The sequence below is a fragment of the Scylla paramamosain genome, chromosome 16, assembly GCF_035594125.1.
Source record: "Scylla paramamosain isolate STU-SP2022 chromosome 16, ASM3559412v1, whole genome shotgun sequence".
Classification (NCBI taxonomy): domain Eukaryota; kingdom Metazoa; phylum Arthropoda; class Malacostraca; order Decapoda; family Portunidae; genus Scylla; species Scylla paramamosain.
The window spans coordinates 5,280,746-5,308,700 of record NC_087166.1 but is presented as its reverse complement, the minus strand read 5'-3'; the positions used below and the strand labels follow the sequence as shown (position 1 = coordinate 5,308,700).

The 27,955-nt window shown below is 42.3% G+C and overlaps 2 protein-coding genes across 20 annotated transcripts in view; both read left to right on the top strand.

Moving 5' to 3' along the window:
• The first annotated feature begins 179 nt into the window (after window positions 1-179).
• LOC135107840 (GRAM domain-containing protein 4-like) lies at window positions 180-10,027 on the top strand. The gene is given in 11 exon segments (XM_064018126.1): window positions 180-391; window positions 729-879; window positions 881-903; window positions 1,588-1,678; window positions 1,681-1,871; window positions 2,515-2,603; window positions 5,356-5,446; window positions 7,626-7,682; window positions 7,684-7,768; window positions 9,168-9,305; window positions 9,941-10,027. Coding segments are annotated over 11 exon segments (1,179 nt in total). The 5' UTR covers window positions 180-215.
• Window positions 10,028-11,353: 1,326 nt separating this feature from the next.
• Window positions 11,354-27,955, top strand: part of LOC135107920 (fibrous sheath CABYR-binding protein-like) — an 80,746-nt gene continuing 64,144 nt past the window's right edge. For 5 of the 19 annotated variants that reach the window (XM_064018356.1, XM_064018357.1, XM_064018343.1 and 2 more), the window contains exons 1-2: window positions 11,397-11,612; window positions 15,004-15,033. In XM_064018356.1, the coding sequence (XP_063874426.1) occupies window positions 11,487-11,612; window positions 15,004-15,033 (156 nt within the window). In that variant the 5' untranslated portion in view covers window positions 11,397-11,486. Of the gene's footprint in view, window positions 11,613-15,003; window positions 15,034-27,955 lie in introns of all 19 variants that reach the window. The other 14 variants (XM_064018351.1, XM_064018352.1, XM_064018340.1 and 11 more) reach the window with 13 other exon arrangements.

The following is a 27,955-nucleotide window of genomic DNA, read 5'->3' as shown; positions in this document are numbered from 1 at the left end:
CACCGCAAGACTAGTGGAAATGAAAGTACAGTCCATCAGTCTAGTGGTTTTCAGCGCCCTTCACTTGTATCCACTTTCACTGTTTCTTTCAAGCTCCTTACTGATGAAAAAGTGCCATTGAGCCAAAGGTGCTTGAGGAGCGCACTGGAGGACATGTCGGTAATGAGGGTTTGGTCCACAGGCTGAAGGAGAATATCTTGAGGTTTGGGTGCGTGATGCGACCCTTGACGGAACTGTCGGCGGTGGTCACGTCCCTCCTCAGGTGGGAATCGCCCTCAGCAACACTTCTCGCCCTCCTCATCTACCTCTACAGCGTCCTCTTCGGCTGGCTTCTGACCCTTGTGCTCCTTCTGGGCATCCTCAAACTCTCTTTCAACTACCTGAAGAAAAGGTGAGGACGATAAGCCAAGATCCCTGATATGTAAAAAAGTTATCCTAAAATGAATGTAAAAACTGCAGGAGAGAAAAAGACTTATCTCACATCTTATACCAGAATGTACTTTTGAAGAAAATTCATCAAAAATTTTGTTAGGTAGCAATTTCCGCAGAGGGACATGACCACGACAAGAAATCATATAAAAAAATCCTTACTAAAAACGTTTCTCTTTTCCGCATACATATAAAAAAAAAAAAAAAAATCCCCAAAATTTTTCCTACTCTCCTCCACATATTTTCGTTTACCTGTCAAACTTCAAACAGTCTTTTGATTTTCTCCTCGCCACTTGCAGAGGATGGACCCAAATCTTTCTGCGGCGGCTGCGGCGGCGGGAGGGCGGCGAGGCGGTGGACATGGCGGCGGGAGAGGCGGGGCTGGGAGACAAGTTTGCTCTGGTATTGCAAGTGGCTCGTCGCGTCCAGAACCAGCTGGGAGCGGTGTCCCAATGCAGCTGAGAAAGTTAAAAAGTAAGTGAGAAAGAGAGAGAGAGAGAGAGAGAGGAGAGAGAGAGAGAGAGAGAGAGAGAGAGAGAGAGAAGATGAGAGAGAGAGAGGAGAAGAGAGAGAGAGAGAGAGAGTGAGGAGAGAGAGAAGAGAGAGAGAGAGAGAGAGAGAGAGAGAGAGAGAGAGAGAGTCTAAAGGGATGCAGTCAAAAACCTTTTAAAGTTAGACACTAATGAAGTTTAGAGTTTACAAATTTACAACACACACGCAGAAAATATTGCCTAATTGGACAAAAAAAAACTCGAGTCAGTAAAATTAGGTCTATGAATATGAAAACAAGTGGAATGTGGAACTGAAACATGACTGTAAAAACCTGATTAACGGATGCCGCACTCGGAAATGAAATTACATATGAAAAAAAAAAACATACGTATGTATTGAAAAAATGTGACCAGTTTTATTACAACATAAATGACTTTTTTTTTTTTAAATGAGCTGCGTTTTCATCTGCTTCAATATGTGTTTGGACTGCATTTTTTTTCGGTTCACGTTTTCCAGTAAAAGCTGCAAAGCTAAGCAGCTCAGCTACAAATAAAAGTTAGCCATGAAACATACACACACACACACCACACACACACACACACACACACTTCACCATAACCACTACCTATTTTTTTTTCAACGTCATCAAGCTCCCTTCACCTGCAGCCTTTGCCTGTGGGAGCACGAGGCCACGCAGCGCCTCTACCTGTTCCTGTGCTTGCTGCTGATCGCCTCCGTGCTGCTCCCCGCCGCCCAGAGCTCTTCACCATCACCGGCATCTACCTGGGACTCAAGTTCTTCGTCATGGACTTCATTTTCTTCCGCTACCCGAGGATCCGCCTCAAGTATGACACCACCTCGAGGCTCTGGGACACGCTGCCCACCGACGCTGATCTGGAGCGGCGCGGGGAAAAGGTGGGCTCTGCAAGAGAGAGGAGAGGGCGGGATGTGTGAGTCGCAGGTGGTAGGCTGGTATCATGTGTTGATTTAACAGGTGGCATAGAGAGTGTTTTAGTGTGATTCTGAACTATAACTAGTTAATTTGAAGGCTGAAGAATAATTATTGCCAATTGAATCGTTCTTGTACTAAAAAAAAAAAAACGAATTTTCATCATAAGTATAAATAATTATTCACGGTAACAAACATTACTTGCTGAACAAACTGTACCTCATACGATTTGCAGACAGGATATTACACTATATTTTCAAAGCATGATATTTACCTGTCATCAAACGTGGATGCAGGATGCTGGGAACAACAGCTGTTACTGCTACTGATAATACTAACAATACTATTAGTACTGATGATGATGATGATGATGATGACATTGATGATGATGACAATGATAATAATAATAATAATAATAATAATAATAATAATAATAATAATAATAATAATAATAATAATAATAATAATATAAAAAATAATAACAATAATAATAATGCTACTGATAATAATAATAATAAGAAAAAGAAGAGCAATAACAACAACAACATCAACAACAACAACAACAACACACACCACTCACAACCACCCCGGCAACACGGTCACGCTGCGTCACCCCAAAGACTAACCTCCTCATTAACTTACAGAACCGCAGTGACAACGGCAACTCCTCGCCTGACCTCTTCTTCCTTCCTGGAGCTGTTCAACCTTCCCCCCACGGAGACTCCGCTTCCAGGTGTGTTGCCAACCTACGACCTTCAAACACAAACCACTATCATTCACCTGCACTCATTTACAATCTCCTATAATCCCATATTAAACCCAGAACACTCTATAACACACACAAAGCTATACCCAAAGCTCTATAACACTCCCAAACTCAGCCCAGAGCTCTACAATGCCTTGGAATATTTCGCTCGTGTTGTTGAACCCTTTGAAGTTTCATTCTAACTATTTTTAGGTCCCAGAGACATGATTATTCGGTTTCCCACTATTTTTTTCCTAATAATGATGCAAAGTCCTTGTTGAATTATCATCCGAGTCATAAAAAAAAATCTAAAAAAAATACTCCCATTAGAGTATTTAAAAAAAGCAGTCCACATAGGATCGCGAAATGTTTGAGGATACGAACCTAAGAAAAACAGAGTAGCGAGGTGGTTTCCTAAATAAGAGTCTCTCCCGCACTGACTGTCTCCTCGCAGCGGGGGAGAGTAAAATTGGATAGTAGAATTGGCCGCGACGGAAGGTTCTCCCTGCAAATTGAAATCGATGCTCACTGCTGGCTGTTTGTGTCTGCGGCCTCCGGGTCTGAATGCCATCCTCATCACACCAGACGAAGACAATATGTGGTCTCGTAGCACTTAATGGATGGTGTATTTTTGCCGTTGAATAAAGCTCCGTATCCATCAATGTTTCGCGGGCTGATCTGGAGTGCTTTTAACAGGCTCTACCGTATGTGTGCTGATTGTCACCTTGAAAAGTCGAGGTGACGTGGGCCTTGATGACTAGAGCCGGCCCACAGTCATACACAGGCTCTACCGCAAATTACTGGGGTTTCCATGTATGTTTCCATGCTCCTAGTGAAACTTTGAGAATGATTCTTTACCATCAAAGGAAAAAGAAACCTAATAATTCAAGTTATCATCTTTTTAGCCTTTGAAAGCAATCTAAGTGTTAGAAAAACACGTTTGAGAATACAACCCAAACATTTTCACTCACTGATGGATTTCTTAAGGGTGATGCATTATACATAAACTGCGTATCTGTATTAAAAAAGCCAAAAGGAAATGTAATGCCGGAAGTAGTGTCAATAGCCAAGGTGTCTTCAGGCCGCTGCGATTCGTGAACATCCTCGCACAAGCCATGACATAACGCACTTCTCGTGGCCTTCCATAAGTATGTCACTGTTATGATTTACGATATGCTGGAAAATAATCGTTTGTCACAGAGAGAGAGAGAGAGAGAGTGAGAGAGAGAGATGAGAGAGAGAGAGAGAGAGAGAGAGAGGAGAGAGAGAGAGAGAGAGAGAGAGAGAGAGAGAGAGAGAGAGAGAGAGAGAGAGAGAGAGAGAGAGAGAGAGAGAGAGAGAGAGAGAGAGCAGAGAATTACCCCAAAAAATGTTTGATGTAACATTTTTCTTTGATGTGAGATGGAAAACATCATCCGTTTAATGAGAGTTTGGTGACGAGCGGTTACAAGGGTCAGCTTACAGGTTACAGGCTATAGACTACAAGCTACAGGTTACAGGTTACAGGTGTGTTAAGTATAATCCTAATCAACAGCATCATTAAAGTCAATTGTAAATCAGATGTATTCAGATAATTGCAATGCATCATTTTTTATTACACCAAAACCACTTCATTACCGTTCCCTGCCAATACAATTCTCAATCATCTGTCATAATTAATGACGTGTTCAATGGCACAGTAACCTTCAGAGTTAATGAACGGACAATCCAAGGTGAATTCGGTCACGTGTCAATGATACTCGCGTGTTGTTATCAAATTATACTTACTTCAATTTTTCTTCCCTCACAAAAGAATATGATTATAATGATGATGATGATGATGGTTGCGAAGACCCGAGGAACGAGATGAATAATTGAAAAGAAGGATGCAAATACAGGAGAGAGGAATTAAAAGAAAGAGACGAAGATAATAATGTAAACAGTAAAATAATGATAATAATAATAATAATAATAATAATATATAATAATAATAAGCCATCTCCACCACGCACCTCCATTAAGAACAATTATACCTGTGGGGTCATTCAAGCGTTTTATGGGATCATCTTTAATTACCCATAAACCTTCACATAGCACAAAAACACCTGATGATCGCCGTCACTCTACAGACAAAAAGATTTATTAACCACCAAAATCACAAACAAAATAAAGCAGATCACAAGTATAACAAGAGCACAAGTATAGCAAGTAACAAAAGACCCAAGCACTATCATCACCTAAGCACTCAAACACCACACACAGCACACACACACACACACACACATACACACAGACACACTCTCAGCACCTCCACTTTCCCGACTCACGCACCTTGCACCGAAATCTTGTTGTGTCACAGTTAACAACATATTAAATCTTCTCCTCTCCAGCTTATTTAGTTTCCTTCAGATATGTTTATTAAGATGGTGCTCCTCACATCTCCTGAGGCAACAAGATGCAGATTAAATTTTTTTCTTTTTTTTGCTCAGGCAGGATATTTTCCGCGGGATGACTCTTCCATAGTAATGTCTTTTTTTTTTTAATTGATGTGAGGAGCTACATGTTTTTGGAGGGGAGAGTGTAACTAGCACATTAATTCAGAAGGGACACAGCCTACATGACACTTTTCTTATGTAACGAAGCAAGAAAGAAACACGATCGTCTGAGAAATATTTACTCTCACACAAGAAATAATGCTCACATATTTCTTATTCTTCTTTCTAGTAGTCAGGCATTATTTCCCCTATTTCTCTCCCTCCAGGCTGGCAAAGTGGTCGACGCTGCACCTTAGTCAACCGAGACCGCTCCCTTACCTCCGCCTTTAAGAATGGTCGACTCTACCTCACCAACAGGTTAGGCAAGCAGGAGAAACCGCTCACCTCTACCAAACTAACAATGCCTACTAACAAAATTGCAGCCTCGCCGCCCGCTAGCAAACTCACAGTGACACACAGACCGAAGACTGGGGCGAAGGTGAGAGCCTCGGCATCTTTCTCCTCGAAACACCCAATGGAAAGCAGCAAAAAGAGCGCCTTCACCAGGACCTATTCAGAAACTGCCTCCACCTCTTCTGGTTTCAGCTTCCTCAACATAAGTAAATCAAGCAAGGGAAAGGAAGCCAAGGAAGAAAAGGAGGATGACTTGCAGGAACTACAGAAGATCCTGGAGAACGTGTGACGAGCAAGAGCCCATCATCCCATCAAAGTTGTTGTTCCCAGCGTGGGAGCCAAAGAGCAGCCCCAAGCTAACAAAACGCAGAGAGTTGTCCCATCAAACGTGGAAGACCCTGAGCGAGGCCAAAGAAAACCAGCCCCGTTCTCTGTCCAACACGAAGGGGGCACTGCTGCATTCCCTGAGCGAGCAATGCGAGTTGCAGACAGAGTCGTCGGGAGATGAAGGCACAAATGTTTTTCTGCTCCTCCCCGGACATTAAGAGAGTCAAGGCAGAGGGATCAACAGAGCAGGAGAGTGATAAAGGAAAACAAAAGAGGTCCTGCCTTAATATGCTAAAGTCTCTCAGTACTGATGAAGCCAAACCGAGAACATCAGTGATCGATAAGCTGAACGATCGCGTATTTTCCGCTGTGTGACTGACTGGGACCCAAGGCGGGTGGTTCAGTGATCTCACACGTGTCTCTGAGCCTCCGATGCTGTGTGACAATACTGATGACCTGACCTGGAGTGAGATGATCGCCTGACTCACCTTAAAGCAAAGAAGGCATACAATAATAATAATTCTTCCTCTGAACTAACTTGGTCTCTAAACATTTGACCTGTGATCAATTTGTTGCACGTTGATGTGAGGTTAACTAACTTACTAACGCTTTTACCTCTTCGTCTTGTCCTTCGTTAACATCGTACACTGTGCTGTCAGACAAAGACTTCTATGTTTTGTCGTTGCTGTCGTGTGATAACAAACATTCGTCGTTTCCTAGTTGATCGAGTGTCATTATCTCGACCCTAGACCCACCAGCCCGCCACGAGGCCCTCACACAGCTCGTGGCAGTGTTGTGACGTTCCGTAGAGCAATACCAAATATCACACTAATCATCAGGTGTTCTCTGTCCCGGTTACTCTGTGTCGCCGTAATAATAATCTAGTCCTGAAAATAAAACACAAGCTCGAATTTCAGTATAATCTTTTAACACAGGTCTAACCTCAGTACGGTAGGAAGTTACTGGCGTATGAACGGCGTTACGTCGCGGTATGTGTATCTGGGGTGTGCTGGGGCCACTGCCGCTGGTCTTCGCGTCCCCTCACTCCCCTCACCCCGCTAGTCGACACTTATCACGTAAGGATGGTGCTATTGTGGTATGTCTCCTTATTTGAGCCCCAGTTACTTATCACCTCAAAACAGATACAAAACCAATTTAAGATACAGTTACTAAAATTCTTCTTTAGTTTGTCTTGTTTTTACTAATATATTCCTCTTCACGAAGTGCTTCTCTCCCAGCGAGTAATGTTAATGGTAATATGCTTTTCAGTGTTCAACTATAATCTACCTTAATCACTCAATGTATAGTTGAATAGATCTATACATGCACACTTTACTTTCATTTTCAGTACAAGAATATAAGTATTTTCCTCAGAGTTACTGGTAGGTGTTCCTTTTATTTATATCTTAGTCTATGTATTGGAGTTACACTCAAAGAACCTTGTTATTTTCTGCATCCCTTCTGCTCCTTCTCCACCAGGTGCTGACGTGACCGCCTATTTGCCTCCCACCTGCCTCGCCCTTCACGCCATTTCCGACCCATTTCACCTTTCACGCCATCACCAATGGACAGACTCACCCCTTGACGTGTCCCTTCTGTTCTCACGGCTCATTCACATTTAGGAAATACGGTCATTCATCACTGACACGCCATGCACGCGACGAAGCCATCCATACTCACACACACACACACACACACACACACACACACATCACACACACACACACACACAATTCTGTCGTCCACGTCATGTCATCCTCACACTTAACGCAATTCTCCTAATTAGACCCTCACCTGCCTACTTATATTCCGGCAGCTTCCTGTGTTTTGAGAGGAGTAAGAGTCACTCCGCCAAGAATCTAAAGTTCCCGCTGAAGGAAAGCGAAAGTGGAGAAGGCCAACAGCTACCCGTGGATCCCTGGAGGCGGCATGGCCATCGAGGTGTCTGTGGAAGGGAAGGTGAGTGTGATGAGTTTGTTGCTGTCGATGGTGGTAGTAATAGTGATGAAAGGGAAGTTAAAAGTTATTTATGGACGTGCCTTAAGTGTCATTCTAAACCTAGACGTCATGAAAAAAAAATCTACATCTTGAAAAATAACGAAAGTAACAGTTATGAAAAAAAAATTACCATACTACTGACACGACATGCAGAAATAAATCAAAACAATGAAGTAAAGCCACTTAACATCATCCATTAGTACACAAGTGACTGAGGAAATAATCAAACAGCAACATCAAAAACCATAAAAATACTAAATAAATAAAACTCTTGATCTTAAAACTCCAAGAAAGTAATTTTCAGTCAACAAGCACCTCATAAAATAAACACGAGGTAATGGAAGTGGAAAAAAAAATATATATAAAAAAATATTAACTTGTCTTCCTCTTGCATTACCTATCCCTGTATTCTCCCATTTAGCACAAGCATTACGGCTCACCCTTGCCCAACAAAAACAAAACCCGACCAAAGTAGACCTAAAGGGAAGTACCGAGAAAAAATAATGAAACTAACATGTCACAGAATGAGCCAGTCCCACCCAGATACCAAAGAATAAAAAAAAGGACAAAACAGATCCACACAAATTTACTTCAAAGTCCGACTAAATTCAAACCTCAGAAGCCAAATATAAAAGCACCCAATCAAATTCCTCTTTCCCCTTTTTCCACCACCTCCTCCTCCTCCTCCTCCTTCTTATCATCATCATCATCTTCATCATCTTCATCATCATCATCATCATCGGTATCAGCATCCTTATTCTCACCTTCATCATCACCATTTCCCTTTAAGATTTAACTGCAAGAAAAAAATATCTTCGACAACATTCTCCACCTGTCTCCGCCAGCAGCTCGTTTATTTCAAGCCACCTTAGTAAGACTTCTCATTTTATCTCACGATTTAGATCAGTCTTCCCCTGCATTCCTTTATCATTCCCTAAACGAAGACAATTAGACCTACCGTAACCTAACCACATCCACATCTTGTCCCACCCACCCTGTCTTCGCCCACTCAAAGCTCACTACTAACCACGCCTAGCACAAAGAAAACCATCCCCACCTGTCTCAGCCCGACCTAGACCCGTATTAAGAAACGCTATTCTCTCTCACCTCACAATGTTTTCAAAGGCTACAGAGATGGTTAGCCGGGTTCTTGCGAGTGTTTCTCCTGTTAATAAAGAAGAAATCTTGTTCAACTGTCACTGCAAACATAGAACAACTTACAAACCCGCGTTACTTCAACTAGAGCCTTTTGAAAATAGTAGAGGTGCGGCGTAGAAGTGTTTCAAAATATTGTCCTTAGTCCTAAGCAGCCATTCCTCATTTCAAACTGCCCAGTAACATCCCCGCTTCACACCCACAGAGTTACTTCTTCGCCGCCATCTTGAACCGAGACGAGGTGTTTGACGATGTCCTGGAAGGGTGCAGGCGGGCGGGCTCCACCTGGTGCGACGCTCCCAATCCTTCGGAGCGCCCCAAGGACCCCAAGGAATCCAAGGAAGTAAAGGACCAAAAGGACGCCAAAGAAGCCAAGGATAAATAAAGTGCCAAATATAGATGTAGAAGTAAACGTTTCGTAGAAAATTCAAATCTAGGAAGCCATGTACGAGTACTTACACCAAGCAGTCACGTGCACACACACACACACACACACACACACACACACACACACACACACACACACACACACACACACACACACACACACATAAACCACATAATTTTTAGTGTCCCAAAGAATGTGAAAGCAACAAATTTACCATCCATGAATAAATCGCTGTCATGAAAAGTGGCATCAACAAACATACAATCCAACCAACACATCAGTTTTTTTTTTTATCTGTCACGCGGAAACAATTACACCACACAAAAACGACGAATACACTGATTTTTTTAAAGAATAAAGAAAAGAAAGCAAAACAAAACTTTCGATCAACACAGCAAAAACTTTCGATCACCACAGCAAAAACTTTCGATCAACACAACTTAGCAACAATCTCAAAACACGACACAAGAGACACAGGACCCTACTTATTCATCTTCGTCTCCTTAAAAGAAAAGAGAAGAAAAACACCTACATGATGCCTTGTTTTCGTACATGTATACTGAGACACACCCACTTTCTCATGACCTCAGTTACCGGGGAGCACTGAGGCCCTAGACGAGACTGCCACGGGGCCTCTTAGTTCACTACCGGGTACACTCAACCTTCAGCGGGGATAGTTTATCACCCTCACCACTCAGAGCAGTCGATGGTGGTCTTGGGTCTTCGCTTTAGTCCCTCCGTTGCCTCGCGATGAAGGGGCAGGAGGGAGGGGAGAGGCAGGGAGGCGTGGAGAAACAGAACGAAACTGGCCTGGTAATCAAATATTGAAATTTCAGGGAAGGGATGGAACAGAGAATCCGGCAAACGGTGCCATCGTAATCATCAAAATCTGTGTATTGAATGTGTGACGAACGAAGCGAATGTGACGGCTTGTGAGGCGTTGTGCCTGATGCTGTCAACTGGTCGTCGTTTGATCAAAGCGATGTGTGTGTGTGTCGTGTGTGTGTGTGTGTGTGTGTGTGTGTGTGTGTGTGTGTGTGTGTGTGTGTGTGTGTGGTGTGTGTGTGTGTGTGTGTGTGTGTGTGTGTGTGTGTGTGTGTGTGTGTGTGTGTGTGTGCAATGCGTGCGATCGGTGCATAAATTATTGGGATAAGCACAAAAAAAAAAAGCCAACAAACAGCAGTGTTTCTGGTGACGACAATGCTGAGGGAAATTCCTGCCTGTGTGCTAGAGGCGGAAGTCTGCCGTGGGTGTGAGAGGTGCTGGTATTTATTAATAATGTATATCCAAAAACTATATATATACCCAAAGAAAAATACAGGTAGTTTTGGACTAAAACTATCCATATATTTTAGCTGAGCATGTATATAGACCACAAAAAGTACAGTATATATCTATTTCATAAGAAATTATGTATAGCCTTTAAAAATAAACTATTTATCAGCAAGCAAGACTCAGAAGCCACTCCCTTATCTCCTTCCCTGACATGCTTGAGTCGTTCCAGCACTCAGCCAAACATCATTACACCGAGAGGAACATACACGTGATGTAAGTGTACCAAACATTGCCCAACACCCGTGACTGTTTTGTCTTTCAAGAAATACATAAACAATTCTTCTGACGTGTTTGGAAAAGCCGGCTTTGGTGAGAGCGACTGAGAGAATGGCATGCAATCTCTCTTGTCACTCACTGTCAGACACTTGAAACCTCAAGCGGTGCTTCAGGTCTGTAGGAGAGGCGTGTTGCGACCTATAGGTGATCAGAAGTGCTTGGTGTCGGGAGCAGCTAGTGCCGGAGGGGCGGCCGTGGCGGGGCAGGGCGTGGGGGCAGCAGCGGACGGGCGGTGCGGAATCTCCCACCCTCTCACCGGCGTCCATCGTCCATGAACAACAAAATATGAGTTGTGATTGGCCGTGCGGGGCGTGGCTGGTGGCGTGAAGGAGAGGCCGGGGGCGCTGGTGGCAGGTAGCTATTTCAAGATGGTGGAGGAAGTGACGTGAAGGGGGCAGAGGATCCAAAAATAGCTGTTTGTGGTGTGTGCAGGGCTCGGGTAGCAGCAGGCCGGGCAGTGGGCGCTAGGAGCGGGGCCGCGAGGTGTTGTCAGTCCACACAGTGTCGCTAGCAACTGAGGCACCCATGATGCGAGGACCAAGTTACGACGACGCTTACATCACTCGAAAAATGTCGCATATGCCTGGACCCACCTTCAACTCTCCGGGGCCCATCTCCTACGGGCGTCCCCCCTACGGCGGCTACATGCAGGTAGGTAGGGCGAGAGCACACCGCCTTCCCTTGTGTGTCCCAGGCTGATTCACTTGTTCTTATCCCTTAATAATCAACACTAACGAGGGTCATAACATTTTCTTGGGTGGGGAAGCAGCAACCCACGTTGGCCCCCTGAACCACGTTGTGTTCTGCCGCCCCCACACACCTACCCGGGAGCGAGGGGGGGTGGGGGACAGGGGAAAAGCAAAGATGGTATGAGTCTGGCGCTGCCCGCAGCCTCAGCCTGGCCCACGCACCCCTATCACCATTCTGCCACTATCCCTCCTATTTTCCCTTACATTCTCCACCAAGGCTTTCACTACCTACAGTTCTTTTCTCACGCTTATCATCTTCGTGTCAACAAGACCCTGCTGTATTACCACTGCAGTGTATCTCATCCCTACAACACACGCTGTTCTCTCCTCCACTCATTCTTTATTACTTCTTTTGACACAGTGCTCTCATCTGTCCCTCTACATTCATTTCTGGTTCAACTGCACACTTTCCCCCCCACTCCTCTGCCCTCAAACACTCATTAAGTTAGTATACATGAACGAATGCCAAATTCAGCGTAAACATACAAGTTACCTATCCAAACACACTTTTACTCACACTCAAACACACTCTATCTCATGCTTTAGTCCACAAGTCCACAAACGAAGGCTCACGGGCCCCCCACAGCCTCGGCCTCGTGTTCCTTTCTCCCTCTTCTCGAACTCAGACCCAAATAAGGATAGGCGGCTCTTGCGGCTCTGCACGGAACGAATCCAACGCGCTACAGATTCGAAAATTATGACTGGAAAAGTGAGGTATTTGCTCTCCTCTCTCTCTCTCTCTCTCTCTCATCTCTCTCTCTCTCTCTTCTCTCTCTCTCTCTCTCTCTTCCTCTCTCTCTCTCTCTCTCTCTCTACCCCTCTCTCTCTCTCTCTCTCTCTAACTCACATGAACGCGAACAAGTACACACACACACACACACACACACACACACACACACACACCCACACACACACACACACACACAGAGAGAGAGAGAGAGAGAGAGAGAGAGAGAGAGAGAGAGAGAGAGAGAGAGAGAGAGAGAGAGAGAGAGAGAGAGAGAGAGAGAGAGAGAGAGAGAGACAGAGAGAGTCAACAGCGTCTCTTCACTACATGCCAAACATACTGAACAAAAATAAAACAGCAAGCAAAAAATAAGTAAATACCTGAATAAATAAACAAATAAACAAAAACAAATCTGAAACACCAATACAAACAAAGTGTGCCTCATTAGAACATCCGACACAAACAGACAGAAACACAACATTGCAGCACTAATAGACAAACACCTGAATTGCATGCGACGAACTACAGAAAATGCAATAGAAGAGAAAACAAATCAAGAGTCATTTTAGTAAAGAAAAAAATAATTGAATATAAAACTGATGTATAGAACACTAAACATACAGTAAATATGAAACAAACACATGAAAAAAACACAAAAATCATAAAACGAAGCCAAATCTACACAAGAAACACAACATGGATACGCAAAACGCAAGAGAAACACACGAATTGCAGAATTAGAACGAATGTATAAACGAAACACACAACAAACACACGAATATAACACACTGAACTGAGCTACCATGAAGCAACACACTGAAGCAACACAAAGGCAACACTTAACGAAACACTACCACCTTTGCACATGAGTAGCAGACCAAACTTAACACGAGAAGCTGACTGATCTTAAAATAACTAGCACATGCCTTTAATTAACACTCAGTACAGATGGATGAGGTTGTTCTGACAGCGCATCAGTAACAACACCGGTCTCTGTAACTCATTAAAATACCTACACATCGATTACCACTCCCCTTTCTCCCCTTACTCTTCTTCCTTCTCATCCTCCTCCTCCTCCTCCTCCTACTCCTCTTCGTCCACATTCCCTTCCTACTCGTCCTCCCTATAAGTGTATTTACTATTAATACCTCAGCTATTCAATTATCTACTTCCTCTGCCATATTTTTTTTTCTTTACGGAGCAGCTTGTACATATTTCCCCCCTTCTGCCTTCCTACTGTTCCTTACAACTCTGACACTGTAACTGCTATACTACCTCTGCAGATTAAGCCGCCGCCCGCTGGAGCTATGGTTTGCTTTATTATTATTTTCATCTGTTGTTTTAAAGGGATTTCCTGTTGTTTTTTTGCTCCCTCACTCCCTGTTCTCTCTGCTGCCACGTTCGCTGCTCCTCCTGCTGGTGGTGTGGTGTAGTGCTGCTGCTGCTCACACTAAATATAACCAGTGCCAACCTCTTCTCTCTCTCTCTCTCTCTCTCTCTCTCTCTCTCTCTCTCTCTCTCTCTCTCTCTCTCTCTCTCTCTCTCTCTCTCTCTCATCTCCTCTGTTTTCTTCCTTCTTCTCTCCTTTCCATTCCTTTAATTTGATTTCAGTTCCCCCCCCCCCCCCCCTCTCTCTCTCTCTCTCTCTCTCTCTCTCTCTCTAGCAGTTATGTTTTATGTGTATGTCATTTTGCTTATGTTCATTTTGCTTCATAGTTTTTACTGTTATCTGAAATAAGTTCAGTAGAAAAATTGCAATATATTAATGACGTCACAGTTCAAACACATTTCAAGTACTGCCATGCAGATAACATTACACTGACGATTCCCAAGCACACTCAATATTCCAATGGCCTATAAGTGTCTAAACCACACAAATATCTAAGTACAACGAGACAAGAATTTACATTCACGAATTCTCGCAATATAATCTTTAAGAAAATTCGAAAATTATTTAAATAATTCATATCTAATATCTTCTTAATATACAGCTTTTGTCTAATGTATCTAACCATAAATCAGTTGATTTCATTAAAATGATAATAATAATAATAATAATAATAATAATAATAATGATAATAATAATAATAATAATAATAATAATAATAATAATAATAATAATAATAATAACAACAACAACAACAACAACAACAACAACAACAACAACAACAACAACAACAACAACAACAATAATAATAATAATAATAATAATGATAATGATGATGATGATAATAAGAATACTAATGTCATTATTATCAACAACAACAACAACGACAACAACAACAACAACAACAACAACAACAACAACAACAACAACAATAATAATAATAATAATAATAATAATAATAAAACAATAATATTAATATAAACAACAACAACAACAATACTAATAATACCAATAATCAATACACACAACTGGACAACATCTTCATATCATAGTGTATGGGTACAGATCCTTGAGAGGGCATGGAAAGGGTGGGGTGCGCCATTCAAGATGGGGAAGGGAGGCTTACCTATCCTCCTCTGTTGGTCTCTTACTACATAACTTGTCCCTATTTCTCTGCAGGATCCTATGGCCTACGGATACATGCCTCCGGTCAGTAATACTCGTGACTGTGTGCCTTTCCCAGTGACAGTCTTGTTCCGTAGTCCTCGTGCCAAGTACACCCTGTTCACATTACCTTGACGGATTAGCCCCGCCTCCTCCCCGCGCTCAGAAGCCCATCATTGGTTCATTTGATGGATCAGTTCGTCCTGTCCCCCTCCCCTTGCTTGTGATTGGCGAATCTTGCTGGGGAATACGAGTGATGGACTGGCGATCGTTGGGTGGGATGCGAGCAGGCTTATCCGTCAAGATAATATGACTAGACTGTAATAAATGGTGTTTGTCTTAGCATGGCTTGTCAGTACACCATCATTTGGCGGGGCCTCTTAGCGAGCACAGCGTCATGCCCCTTCATCATGGCAACCGGTCTTGCCTGTGTCCTTACTCGTTGGTCTAGTGGCATTGCACAAGCTGGCACCACTCTCAGGTTGTAAGGAGCCACTGTTGTCAAGAATATCTATTGGATCTAGTGCCATTAACCTCAGTGTCAGTGATGCTTCTTTATCTGAATACCCCGTTGCAAAGTCTTTAGGTTGTCTGTCTTTTATATTTTATGGTGTCAGTAAATACTAAACGTCTTGTTCGTATCCAAACAGCAGAAATTTTAGAGGTAATAATTTCCATTGGTTTGGTGGTGCCCGTCACCTGCCTGGCGCCTACCATTCCTCAGGCGGCCATGAACTCCACTTAAACTAAGCGCACAATAAGATCCTGCGCACCGTTGCCAAAACGAAAAGGTAGATACACATTCTTGGCTGATATAAACACTTGGCAATACTCGTTTCCGGTACTAGTGTATCTCAGAAGGTGTTTTCTGGATATTGTTTTACACAGGTGAAAAATAAGACTTAAACTGAGGACTTCCACCTAACACCTCTTGGCAGCCACGTGTGCGTCTATTTATTAATTTTTCTCAGTCTTTCATGTGTTAAGGAAGCTGGCCAAAGGCTAGCATAAATTAAATAATAAATCTTGCTTAACCACAGCCCTCCAAGAGCAGTAAAGCGTCCCAATCAATTCAGCCAATTTAGTTCCGGGTGCGTCTTGATGCTGCACTCCTGAAATTGTCCAAGTCACGGGAAATTAGAAAAGTCATAAAATATTATCTTCAGCCGAAACACAATTTCTGGGCACGATTTCGATTTGCTTTACAAAAGAAGAGGTAAACCACTAATGTGGTAGGATGATGATGATGATGGCAATAATAATAATAATAATAATAATAATAATAATAATAATAATAATAATAATAATAATAATAATAATAATAATAATAATGCAGATTTTCCAAGCAATGTGGAAAGACATGATCACGTGCCTGTGCCTGTGCCTGTAGCTGCAGGAGTGTTGTGTAGTGTAGCCACACAGTATATTCCCTGGAGGGTAGTGACCATAGAAAAAAAAAATGCATGATTTACCTATACTCATCATCAATTATATCACCTGTGTTTTCTGTAGTTAGTCTGTAGATTCTGTATAAATTGTTGTATTTGGGTTGCCTGGCTAGATATAGAGAAGATAACAGTGAGACAACTGCATGTGCACCATAGTATTGCAGCTGAGGGGACAACCATGCACCATGCAGCAGCCTTGCGTTATCAGCTGCAGGGGGACTGAGACACTATAAAAGACCTTTGTCCCTCTCACTCCCCGGAAATGATGGAAACTCTATAAACAATACACGCAGGTATAAATGTAATCCTTCGAGGCGCGCTAATATCCGAAGCCTGTGTTCCGTGTAATTCACCCACGGCCTTGGGGGAAACACGTGCCAGACTCATGATCGCAAGCCATATTAGAGAGAGAGAGAGAGAGAGAGAGAGAGAGAGAGAGAGAGAGAGAGAGAGAGAGAGAGAGAGAGAGAGAGAGAGAGAGAGAGAGAGAGAGAGAGAGAGAGAGAGAGAGAGAGAGAGAGAGAGAGAGAGAGAGAGAGAGAGTGAAGAACAAAGATGCGTATTTGTTTGAACTTTAAAAATTTTTGTAAAAACATCACTTTCAATCCTAAACGACACAAACATTATCTTTCTCACCACAACACATCACGTCAGAACAATTCCATGTATTCATATCAGGTGCACTATTCTATATCGAGTTGCAATCTTCAGCCAACATTTTTTCCATCCCTTTCAAACAATTTCATACAACACACAGGTCAGGAAACCCGCAAAAGGACACGAAGCACTACAAAAACAAAGGGGACTGTAATAGGTGCTCAGACTGTACCCTTGGAAGCAACTGACAACCCTCTTCCATCCACAGGTGATGAATGACTGCCTCACCTTCATTTCCTCCGCTTAACACACACATTTCCCTCATTAGCAACGTAAGAAACCTACATCAGAAGCTCCCTCAGTGACTTTGCAGCAGCCATCAAGTTGTATCCAGAAAAGCAACTCAACTAACTCTCAGTGTGTATCTCGCAGGTAGAGGAAGGGAGCTGGAGAGAGGAAGTAAGTGAAAGGTGTTCTCCTTCAACCTTGACATTTCGGTGTTGTCATATGCGAAAGGAGGAAGAGGAGGACGAGAGATGGAAAGGAAGGAAGGAGTGAAAGATGAGGAGAGGAAAGGGCAAGAGTGAGGGTAGGAAAGGGGGAGAGATGAGGATAGGAAAGGGCGAGAGATGAGGATGGGAAAGGGGTAGAGATGAGGATATGAAGGTTGAAAGATGAACAGAAAGGGAAGGACGAAAGATGAGAAAGGGAAGGGCGAGAGATGAAAAAGGAAAGGGCGAGGAATGAGGAAGGAAAGGGTGAAATATGAGGATAGGAAGAGAGAGAAAGAGATGAACAGGAAGGGAAGGACGAGCGATGAGGAAGGGAAGCGAGAGATGGGGAAGAAGGGGCAGACGTGAGATTGGGAGGAAATTAATACTGGTCAACGCTTCCAGGCACAAAAATAAAAATTCACGAGATAAGTGAATGAAAAATAGTTCGCAGTGGGAACCTGAAACCGCGATACGATTCTTTTTGAAGTTAATATGTAATTCAATCACGTTTGGATCTTAACCACCGACAAGCGAGCTAAAATTGCTCAGCACACTTTCAAGGGCGAGGTATGAATGTTGCTGACATGTCTACGAGATGAGAGACATCAAGGTACTCACAAACGTCAAGATGAATCGAGGACATCAAAAGACGTCATTGGGAATACATAAAAAAAGTCTACAAACACGTGTATAAAGAACAGCGAATCACAGGGAGGACGCATCTATCTGACAGGAGCTTTTAGAAGATTACGAGTGAGTAATTTATGAACGTTATGTATGACTAAAGGAGATACGACTGAACACACACAGATACTGACCAGTGTAAACCAACCTGCCTCTTAAAAAAAAACATGATAACAATACTGAAGGCTAGAGAAGATGAAAGAAAGATCGATCTGTGACATTAGTATTGGAATGAAGAAGAAAGCGAAAACTTCAATTAAGAAAAACTGCATCAAAATATTAATAGTGGAAGGAAAGACGATCAAGGGAAACGTGGTCTAAGGAAAATGGCATTCACATTTCCATTCATGAGGAGGACAGCAGAGGGCAGCCGGGGCAGTGAGGAGGAAACCGAGAGGCGTAAGGCGTAACAACAAGGGCAGTAGCCAAGATCAGGAGGTCGCCAGGTTTGAAAACACAGCAATAATCACTTTGGCACTTGGCTCTTTCCACCTTCAGGAGTTCGTAACTAGGAGGCTTTGAGGGCAAGCGGAGGAAGATCGAGATGGGTCTTTGCCACTCGCCTCCTTCCACTCGCGTTCTCCCTCTCCCACTCATCCGCAGACAAACGATCTCGTAACTCGAACTCAGAACTGGTCTCGATGTCAATACAACTAGATATCGGATCCAAGTCCTTTTATCATCGGGATGGAGAAGAGAAGCGACATCTGCTGTCTGAAGATGAAGATTTTAAATTCAGATTATAATTCTCATCTACAAGTCCCAAAGGTTCCGAACAATCCTCTTCTATATGTCCCGCGCAGCTTTAGGACAGAAGGACCCCTCACACTCTCTCACAAGCCTCGTAAACTTCCTTCCTCAGACGGTGATGTAATGTCTAGCCTGCTGAGTTACTACATAATTATCCTCCTGCATATATTTCTGCCTCCTCATCGCAGCGGAGAGACAAGGCCATAAAGAAGAGGAGTTATGGCAAAACTAAATAGTGGCGGCTTTTGATAGATGTACAAATATGAGGGAACGGACGCTTGTACATGTCACTGGCATGTGGGAGGTTATGGCTCGTGTTAACTTGATACCTCACCAGTAAATATTTAGTATAACTTTTCTATATCTGTTACATAAACGTTTGGAAGTCTTCTACTGCATTCTTTTAGGAAGGTTTTATGGTTCTTTCATAGTCCCTTTTAACAACTAAACAATCACGTAGAAAAAAAAGAAAAAAAGAAAAGAAAAACCGCAACACTAGAGTTATGCATTTTTATATATTTTTATCTCCCGACACAATTCCCTGCAATGATCACAACCACTCATTTTTTTTTATATAAATAACTGCAACCACTTCCATCACCTACATCGATAACAACACCACGCTATCATCGCTATTTCAGGCTATCACGGAGACAACCATCACCAAAAATATCGTTTCTCTTTACTTTAATTTTCCATCTATTACCCAGAGCGATAACAAAAAAAAAAAAAGTGTACAATATATATTCTATTTTTGACAAACCGTCGCTCGTTCCCCTTCTATCCATCCCGCCGATATACATTTTTTTTTATTTTTCTGGTCCAATAATCCCACCGACGAATTACACTTTTTTTCTCTCCCTTTTACAACGCAAGTCCGTCACTCTGCCCGCACTGACTCACTGGCCGCGCTGCCCAGACAGATAGGTAGCAGCTGGCCCTATTATGGAGGAGCGAGAGCACGGGAGACGGGGCTCAGGTGACTCTGTACCTACCTGCCAATGTTCCGCTAGCCTTCACCAACCACCGACCTCCCCACTCGCTCAAGTCGTCTCTGATACTTATATTGATTATGCCCCGTACCTGATACCTCATACTCACACTTATACTTGTGTTCTTGTTATTTTTTGCGTGATAACATTCGTACAGTCTCATACTTGTGTTCTTGTTCCTTGTCTTATGCTTCCACCTGATGTTTCTGATTTAAATGGTTATCTTTATTTGATGTCACATTCATCCTGCAATTCTGACCTGCTATACTCGACTTGTATAGCTATACTCATATCATCTACCAAATATTTACTCATTCATGCTGCTATTCTCACCTCACATCACCCATTCATATTGCTATCCTCACCAAAAAATCACCCACTTTTCATAAAATATCACTCACTAATACCGCTGTTCTTCACTAATACAGCTCTCTCCAGTTTTTATCCTTATTTAATACCACTCACTCATACTGCTGCCCTAACCATCACTCACTCCTTCACTCACTCACTCTAACTCAAACTGCTCCCTCGCCGGCTATTTTCCTCACCGCCTGGCCACTCATCGCTCGTCTCGCCAAACGCAGCTCACACACACGCCATTCTAGTAACTAATTTTACATCACCTAACGAAAAAAAGTAAATTCAGTCACCAATCAATCATAACTATTTTCTCCTCACCTCACCTCTGCCCTCCTTCTCTTCTACGCTCCATCACCTCCACCTCCCTCACCACTGCCCTCCTCTTCTTCCTCCATCACCTCCCATCCCTCCATCACTCTTCGCTTTATACCCCTCCTCTCTTCCCCCCTTCTTCCTCTTCCTTCTCCCCATCACTCAGCCACCACACATCATCTCTAGTTCAGTTCTTCCCTTCCGTCATCTCCAACCTCGATTCTCTTCCCTTTCCTTTCCTTTCGCTTCCGCCCCTTTAAAAGCCATTACCTAGCTCTTCCCTCCCTTTCCTTTCCCTTCCATTCCTCCCGTCATCTCCAAGCTACCTCTTCTCTCCCGTTCCCTTCACTTTCATTCTTCTATTATCCCCAGCTCACCTCTTCCCCTCTCTCCTTCACTTTCATCGCTTCAAAAGCCACCAATCTGCTGAGCGATCGGTTTTCCGGCGGTTATTAGTCTTGTTAAAAGGCACCGCATGACACAGTTATGTAATTATGGAAGGTGATTCGATGCGTTTGAAGCTTTCCAGGCATGATCGATTTACATTTTAGGGAGCGTGTGTTTGGAGGGTGTGTGTGTGTGTGTGTGTGTGTGTGTGTGTGTGTGTGTGTGTGTGTGTGTGTGTGTGTGTGTGTGTGTGTGTGTGTGTGTGTGTGTGTGTGTTTCGAAGTTCTATTTAAGTCTTTATTTTTTTAGGGTCGTTTAGTTGTTTATTTATTCTTTTAATCGACACAGTATGGAGTTTCTGTTTTACTATTCATACAAGTGAGAATAATTACGATATTACAGAAAACAGTACATGCTGGAAAAGACTGAAAGTAGAAATCAAAAGGAAAAGGAAAGAAATGCATAAAAAAAAAAAAAACGACGAGAACGAGAGATAAAGAAAAAAAAAACACAGCGAAAAGGCAATAACGAAATAAAACAGAAAAGCAAAACAAGGAAAATCGAAGATGAAAAAAAAATGTTTCGAAAAAAGTGAAAGGGAATATCAAATCAAAAACAAATTTAAGGCTGTACGAAACAGATGAAGAACAAAAAGAAAAGTGGAGATGAAAACTGGCAAAACAAACGAGATGAAAAACACGGGGAAAAAAAACGAAAGAGAAAAAAATTTTCATAAGGGGAAACACGAGAAACAAAAAGACGCATGATAAAAACACAGGGAAAAAACGCAGAAATAAAACTGTTGCAGCGTGAACAGAAGAAAAATAGGATTAACTAAAGAAAAAAGAAAAAAAATAACATAAATATCGAATATATATAAGAGTGGACCGATGAAACAGGGACGAGAGAGAGAGAGAGAGAGAGAGAGAGAGAGAGAGAGAGAGAGAGAGAGAGAGAGAGAGAGAGAGAGAGAGAGAGAGGTATAAGAAACCAGGAAGGAGGGAGGTATGAAGCAAAAAAGAAAAAAAAAAAAACTCAGATAATAATGGCAAGAGGGAAGAGGAAGCAACAGAATAAGGAAGGGAGAAGATGGGCATAACTGAACCGATAGTGAGGGGAGGGAGATTGGACGGAAGAGAGGGGAAGGAAGGGGAAAAGGCCGGGAGTGAAGGGTGAGGGAGGGAGAGAGAAAGGGGAGGGGTAACCCGACACTAAACCAACCAAAAATACTCAAAACTTGTCACTGGTCCAGATATGTCTGAGGTTAGGCTGCGCGCGCATCAAAGGCCCCTATCCCCTTCTCCCCCTTCCCTTCTCTTCCCTTCCCTTGCCTTCCCTGCCCTTCCCTCCCTTCCCTTCTCTTCCTTCTCTATGTCTCAAGTGTCTCTACTCATCACCTTAATGCCCCTTTCTCTCTCTCTCTCTCTCTCTCTCTCTCTCTCTCTCTCTCTCTCTCTCTCTCTCTCTCTCTCTCTCTCTCTCTCTGACATATAGATAAAAAGAACTGCAGATCGATAGATAAAAGTAAAGATAGATGAACAGATAGATAAACAGAGATAGATAAATAGATGAATAGATAGATAAATAGATAAACAGATGGATAGATATAGATAAGTGGACAAATACATAGAATAAGATAGATATGTGGATAGATAGAATAATGTGGAAGGATAGAGAGAGAGAGACAGTGTTGGAGAGACAGATAGATAGATATAAATGAATAGGTGGGTAAATTTACATGAAGATTGATGCACAGACACGTATGTATAAGCAGACAGAGGTACCGAGTATACATTGTTAAGACAAGTCCCTTTGAACTCGGTCGCTCTTAAACCGTGAGTTATGGCGCCCATCTGTGTTGTATGCAGAAATCTAAGTCACATAAATAACTCTTAAGTGATGACAGTGTAATGGAATGCACTATAATTCCCATAATAAATACAACACAGAGGATACGTTGAAAATTACATTATATGAATCAAACTCCTATTTTTTTTCCCCCTAATCTAAATCTAATACAGTCACGAGACAACTATAATCTCCCAAACAAATACAACAAGGAATATAATGAAAAAAATATATATATTACATGAGTCAACTCCTTTCCTTTCCTATTCTGAGTTAAAAGTATTGTAACAGCGTGTTCAGGTATAGAATTACCCACTGTGAGGTCTGTAATAGTCTGTCGTTATAAAAAGCGCAGGTGGTGTAATACTTTTCCCTTGCGTCATCCTTCATTATTTCCCCTTTATGCTTCGTAGATCAAGGTACTCCGCGCGTAACAGCTTCAAAGGAATGAGGTGACTTTGCTTCGTATTCTTAAAGGTTTCGGCGCTTTATCTCGATAACTTCTAACAGGGGCAGTAGAAGTTAGTGGGTTTTCAAGGATGTTTTCGTGTGTTCGTGTAGTTTAACAAGGATTTTGCATCGTGACTGGGAAAGAAAAACATCCAAGAGAACCTCACCAATCATATATTTGTGCTCTTTGAAAATAGTGCAGATTAGAAAATAAATCGTTTCAAAACACGTGCCCTTAAGCTATTCTTGACACAATACCTCTGAAAAAGGCATGCACATATGCACATATATTTATTTATTTATTTATTTATTTTTTTTTACGCACAGGTTATCCATCTCCGCTCTTCTCCTATTACCTTCTTTTATTTCTTCACTATCAAATGCATAAAACTCAAAATCCACTTTATTTGTTACATACAGATCTAGAACACTGGAAAAAAATACATTAGATTATTCATCTTTATCTTTCCTTTCTTTTTTTTTTCACTCTCCATTCACTATTGAATTCATGTGAAGATAAAAATACACTTTCTTTTCTGCATATATGCGTCGTCTGTCTTTAATATTTCCTCCTTCTTCTACTCAGGTACCAAAAATATAACATACTTTTTTTACATTCTTTATTTATTTATTTTTCTGTTCACTGTTACGTTTATTTTGGTGTGCTGAAATTTTTGCCGGAGTAAGCAATTTATTGGAGTGACCCGTCATTGCACTGGCGAGGGGGACAGATAAGGGAGAGAAGGGCGAACAGAAAACGAAATGACACAGAGAGAAAGGAATTACTGATGAAAAGAAAAAAAAAATTGTTTCGAATGACAAGAAAAAAAAGGAAGAGAGGACAGAAGAGGGAAGAGAAAGAAAAAGGACATGAAGACCTAGCGAAGAATGAAAGACTGAGATGATATAGAGAAAATATTACTGTTGAAGAAGAATTATGTTGCGAATGAAGGAAGAAGAAAGAAAAAGATAAGAGGAGGGAGAAGATATGAAGACCTAGCGAAGGATGAAAAATTGAGCTGACACAGAAGAAAATAATGAAAGAAAATTTGTTGTGAATGAAGAGAGAAGGGAGAAAATGAGGAGAGGAGAAACAGATGAAAAGAAGAGAGAAAGAAATGATGGACTGAGATATCAAAGAAAAGAAGAAATTACCGATAAAAAAGAAAATATCTTGCGAATGGAGGAGGAAGAGAGAAGGAAAGGAGATAGAGAGGAGAGGGGAAGACATGGATACCTAGCGTGAAATGGAAGATGAAGTGGAAGTGTGTGTGTGTGTGTGTGTGTGTGTGTGTGTGTGTGTGTGTGTGTGTGTGTGTGTGTGTGTGTGTGTGTGTGTGTGTGTGTGTGTGTGTGTGTGTGTGTGTGTGTGACAATCGCATTTCATCACCTCCCACTCTGTCATCACCACGCACGCCCTCGAGAAATTATGGTAAAATGTGGAAGCCTGGGGAGGGAATCGGGGGAAGCTCTGCGGCGAAGTTGAGTTGGTTCCTTGATACATATTAATGAAACACCTGCTGAAGGGGAGTGTGCGCGGCTTCCCGAGGACTGGCTGGAATGGAACTTCAGATGTCCTGCGGCCTCTCAACTCCCGCCGCCTTGATGAAGAGCTGGCGGAATTAAGAGTACGGCTTTGGGTTTGATCACTCAATCGTTCCGTAACTCCAGGCGTGCTGAATTTGCTTTCCACTATTCCCGAGATTGATAATGGCACTGAATAACAAAGGTTTGCTATTAAGGAATCATCTTTCGAGTTATCTCAATCCTTTGACTGCTAAGTTGTTGTAGGCACTGAGATTTACAGTTTTGATCACTCCATTCGCTGTCCCCAGTGCCATTCAAGATTACCGTCTTTGAAATTTTACTCAAATCTTACATCATATCGTTTTAGCAAGGTTGAGGGGAAGCCGTGGCAGTCAAAACGTTAGAGGAGTAGTCACGAGAGATGCAGATCTCTTAAGGTGCCATTAGCATCTGGCATTCCCAACCAGTGAGTGAGTGACGCATATAAATGAACGTTCGTTATGTGACTGCGTGTTGAGTATGTATAGAATATTTCCTCAGCGTAAACTCTGGCGAGTGAGGGTCAGCTCTGGTGGTGATTGACTGTATTTATAGAGCGACAGAGCGAGTGTCTGCTGCGAGGGGCGAGGGGACTCCACATCCTCCCCTCTCAGCGCTCACCGCCTAAACCTACCACACGCTATCTTGGAAACAGTCCTTCACTGAATCACGTCGTTACCTTGATAAAAAGTTGCCGAGAGAACATTGGAATTCTTCACCAGGTCTCAGTATTCTTCCTTTCCATTTCACCAATAACTCCACTGTATATTTTTTTTTCTTTCTTCTTTCGCGTGTGTCAGCGAGCTGAGGTAGAGCCGCTTGGCAGAATGACCTGCCGGACAGTAACATGAGACCGTGCCAGTGCCAAGACGCGGCTTGTAGCAGCATTCCCCGCGTCCTTCCTCCCTCCTTTCCCCCTCCCGAGTCACGGCGACCCATCAGACAAGATCACCCGAGACGGACTGAGACGGGATGCTATATTTATTCTTTCGCCTCTCTCTCTCTCTCTCTCTCTCTCTCTCTCTCTCTCTCTCTCTCTCTCTCTCTCTCTCTCTCTCTCTCTCATATCTTTGTCGTTAGCAATTTGTTTTACCATTATTACATTTTATTATTCATTTACTCCTTTACTGTACATTAATTAGCCAATCACCGTCTCCCATTATCCAACTGTACTCGTAAGGTAAAAGATAAATGACTTGTTCCGAGCAGCTTTGGCACACTGCTCCACCCCCAGCTGAGTCTCAGGAAATACAGATTTATCTCCGCTTATTTTCTCGAGCGACGTGACTAACCAGAAGCTGGGAAAGAAATCACGTATTGGCATAAACAAGGCGCTCCACTGAGACAAGATAGCATTTAAGGCAGAATGAGGAAAAGGAAGAAACACAGGTTTAAATGTGTGTAGGATTACAAGAAATTTCAAACAAGCTATCTGACTTCACTACACTTATTTACACTAACTAGATTATCAAGGAAAACTAGTATGTCTGATTTAATTTAAAAAAAAAAGATATAACACTGATTTAAATGCGTGTACAGAATTACAGGAGATTTCGAACAATAGATTTTTAGGTTCTCATGAAGCTATTTGATTTCACTACACTATTTTCAACTAACTAAAGTATTGAGGAAAACTAAAGTGTCTGATTTAATTACGATGCTTTACACTAAGGGAAAAGCTAACCACAATATAAAAGCAGAGAAATTTGCAATCTCCAGCTATGATTGTGCGTAGGGGGAGGGTCTGAATTCCTGGTGTGGCGATGTGCTAAGCGTATGGCGCAGGTGGAGGCGCGATGTGGAGGGTGAAGAAGGGGCGAGATGGGACTGACTGCATAGATCAAGGTTACTGCAAGACTCAGCACTGCGTTCCTGTCATTACTTCCCTCTCCCTCTCTCTCATCGTTCCCATTACGTCATGTCTTTCACAGCTTTCTTATCGCCTCATCCCCGCCACCACGACCCGCCGCTATGCCCTCACTACATCACAGTCACCATGCTCAAAGCCACCTCCGTCACCAGCCCACATGTCCCCATCCCACATCACCATACCAATACACACCTGCTACACTAGTATACACCTGCTATATATTACACTTCCTCCTACACGCTGAACAGTTCCTATACACTGTACTCTTCTCACTATTCACTATACACGATGCATCATATATCACTGTATACTTGCTACATCAGTTTACACTTGGTATATAATACACTTTCTCCTACACACTGATCATCTCCTATACCTCTATATTCCTCTTAAAATACATGATTCACCATATACAGTTCCTTCTGCACATTTCCTATACACCATACCTTTTCTACACTACGTATTCTACAAAGCACACTCAGACACTCACCACTACATGGACTCAGTTTCATATTCCTCAAAAAAAAAAAAAAAGACCTAAAAATAGAAAAATAAGAAAAAAAAAAAACTTAATGGAAGACCGTCATTCAGATATTTCACTTTCACGTAAAAAAGAATTCTGTCAGAAAAAGCTTCCCCCTACCAACATAAATTTTAGGGAGGACGTTAAATGGGACACACTCAGAATTACGCAGCTAGGTCAGGCAGGGAAAGACGGATATACGTTTACGTGGTGGGGAAATATAGGTTGGGGATTCATTTTTAGCGAATCTATTTTCTCCAGGTGAGTCAGGTGAGTCAGGACAGGCAGGTGAATTTTCCTCATACCCTAAATTGCTCCCAGGTGAACTTCCTTTCGACAAAATTTCACTCAAAAGATTTCCACTCCCTAAAATAGCTCTTCCGTAATAGATTATGTTATGTTGCGATTTTTTTTTTTTATGTAAGAGAGGCACTGGCCAAGGGTACACAAAATTATATAAAAAAGGTCCACTGAGGTGCCAGTCCCTAAATGAAAAGACCAAAAGCGTTATCAAAATTGAAGGAAAAGTGTTAGGCAGAATTTTTTTGCATAGGTAGAATTTTCACTGAGCAGTCTTTGTGGGTAGAAATTACTACCTTTGAATTGATACAGAAGCGTGTTCCTGTAACCCTCATATTCTTACCGAGGGTAGCGGAGACCATCTTAATGAAAAAGGAAGAGAGAGA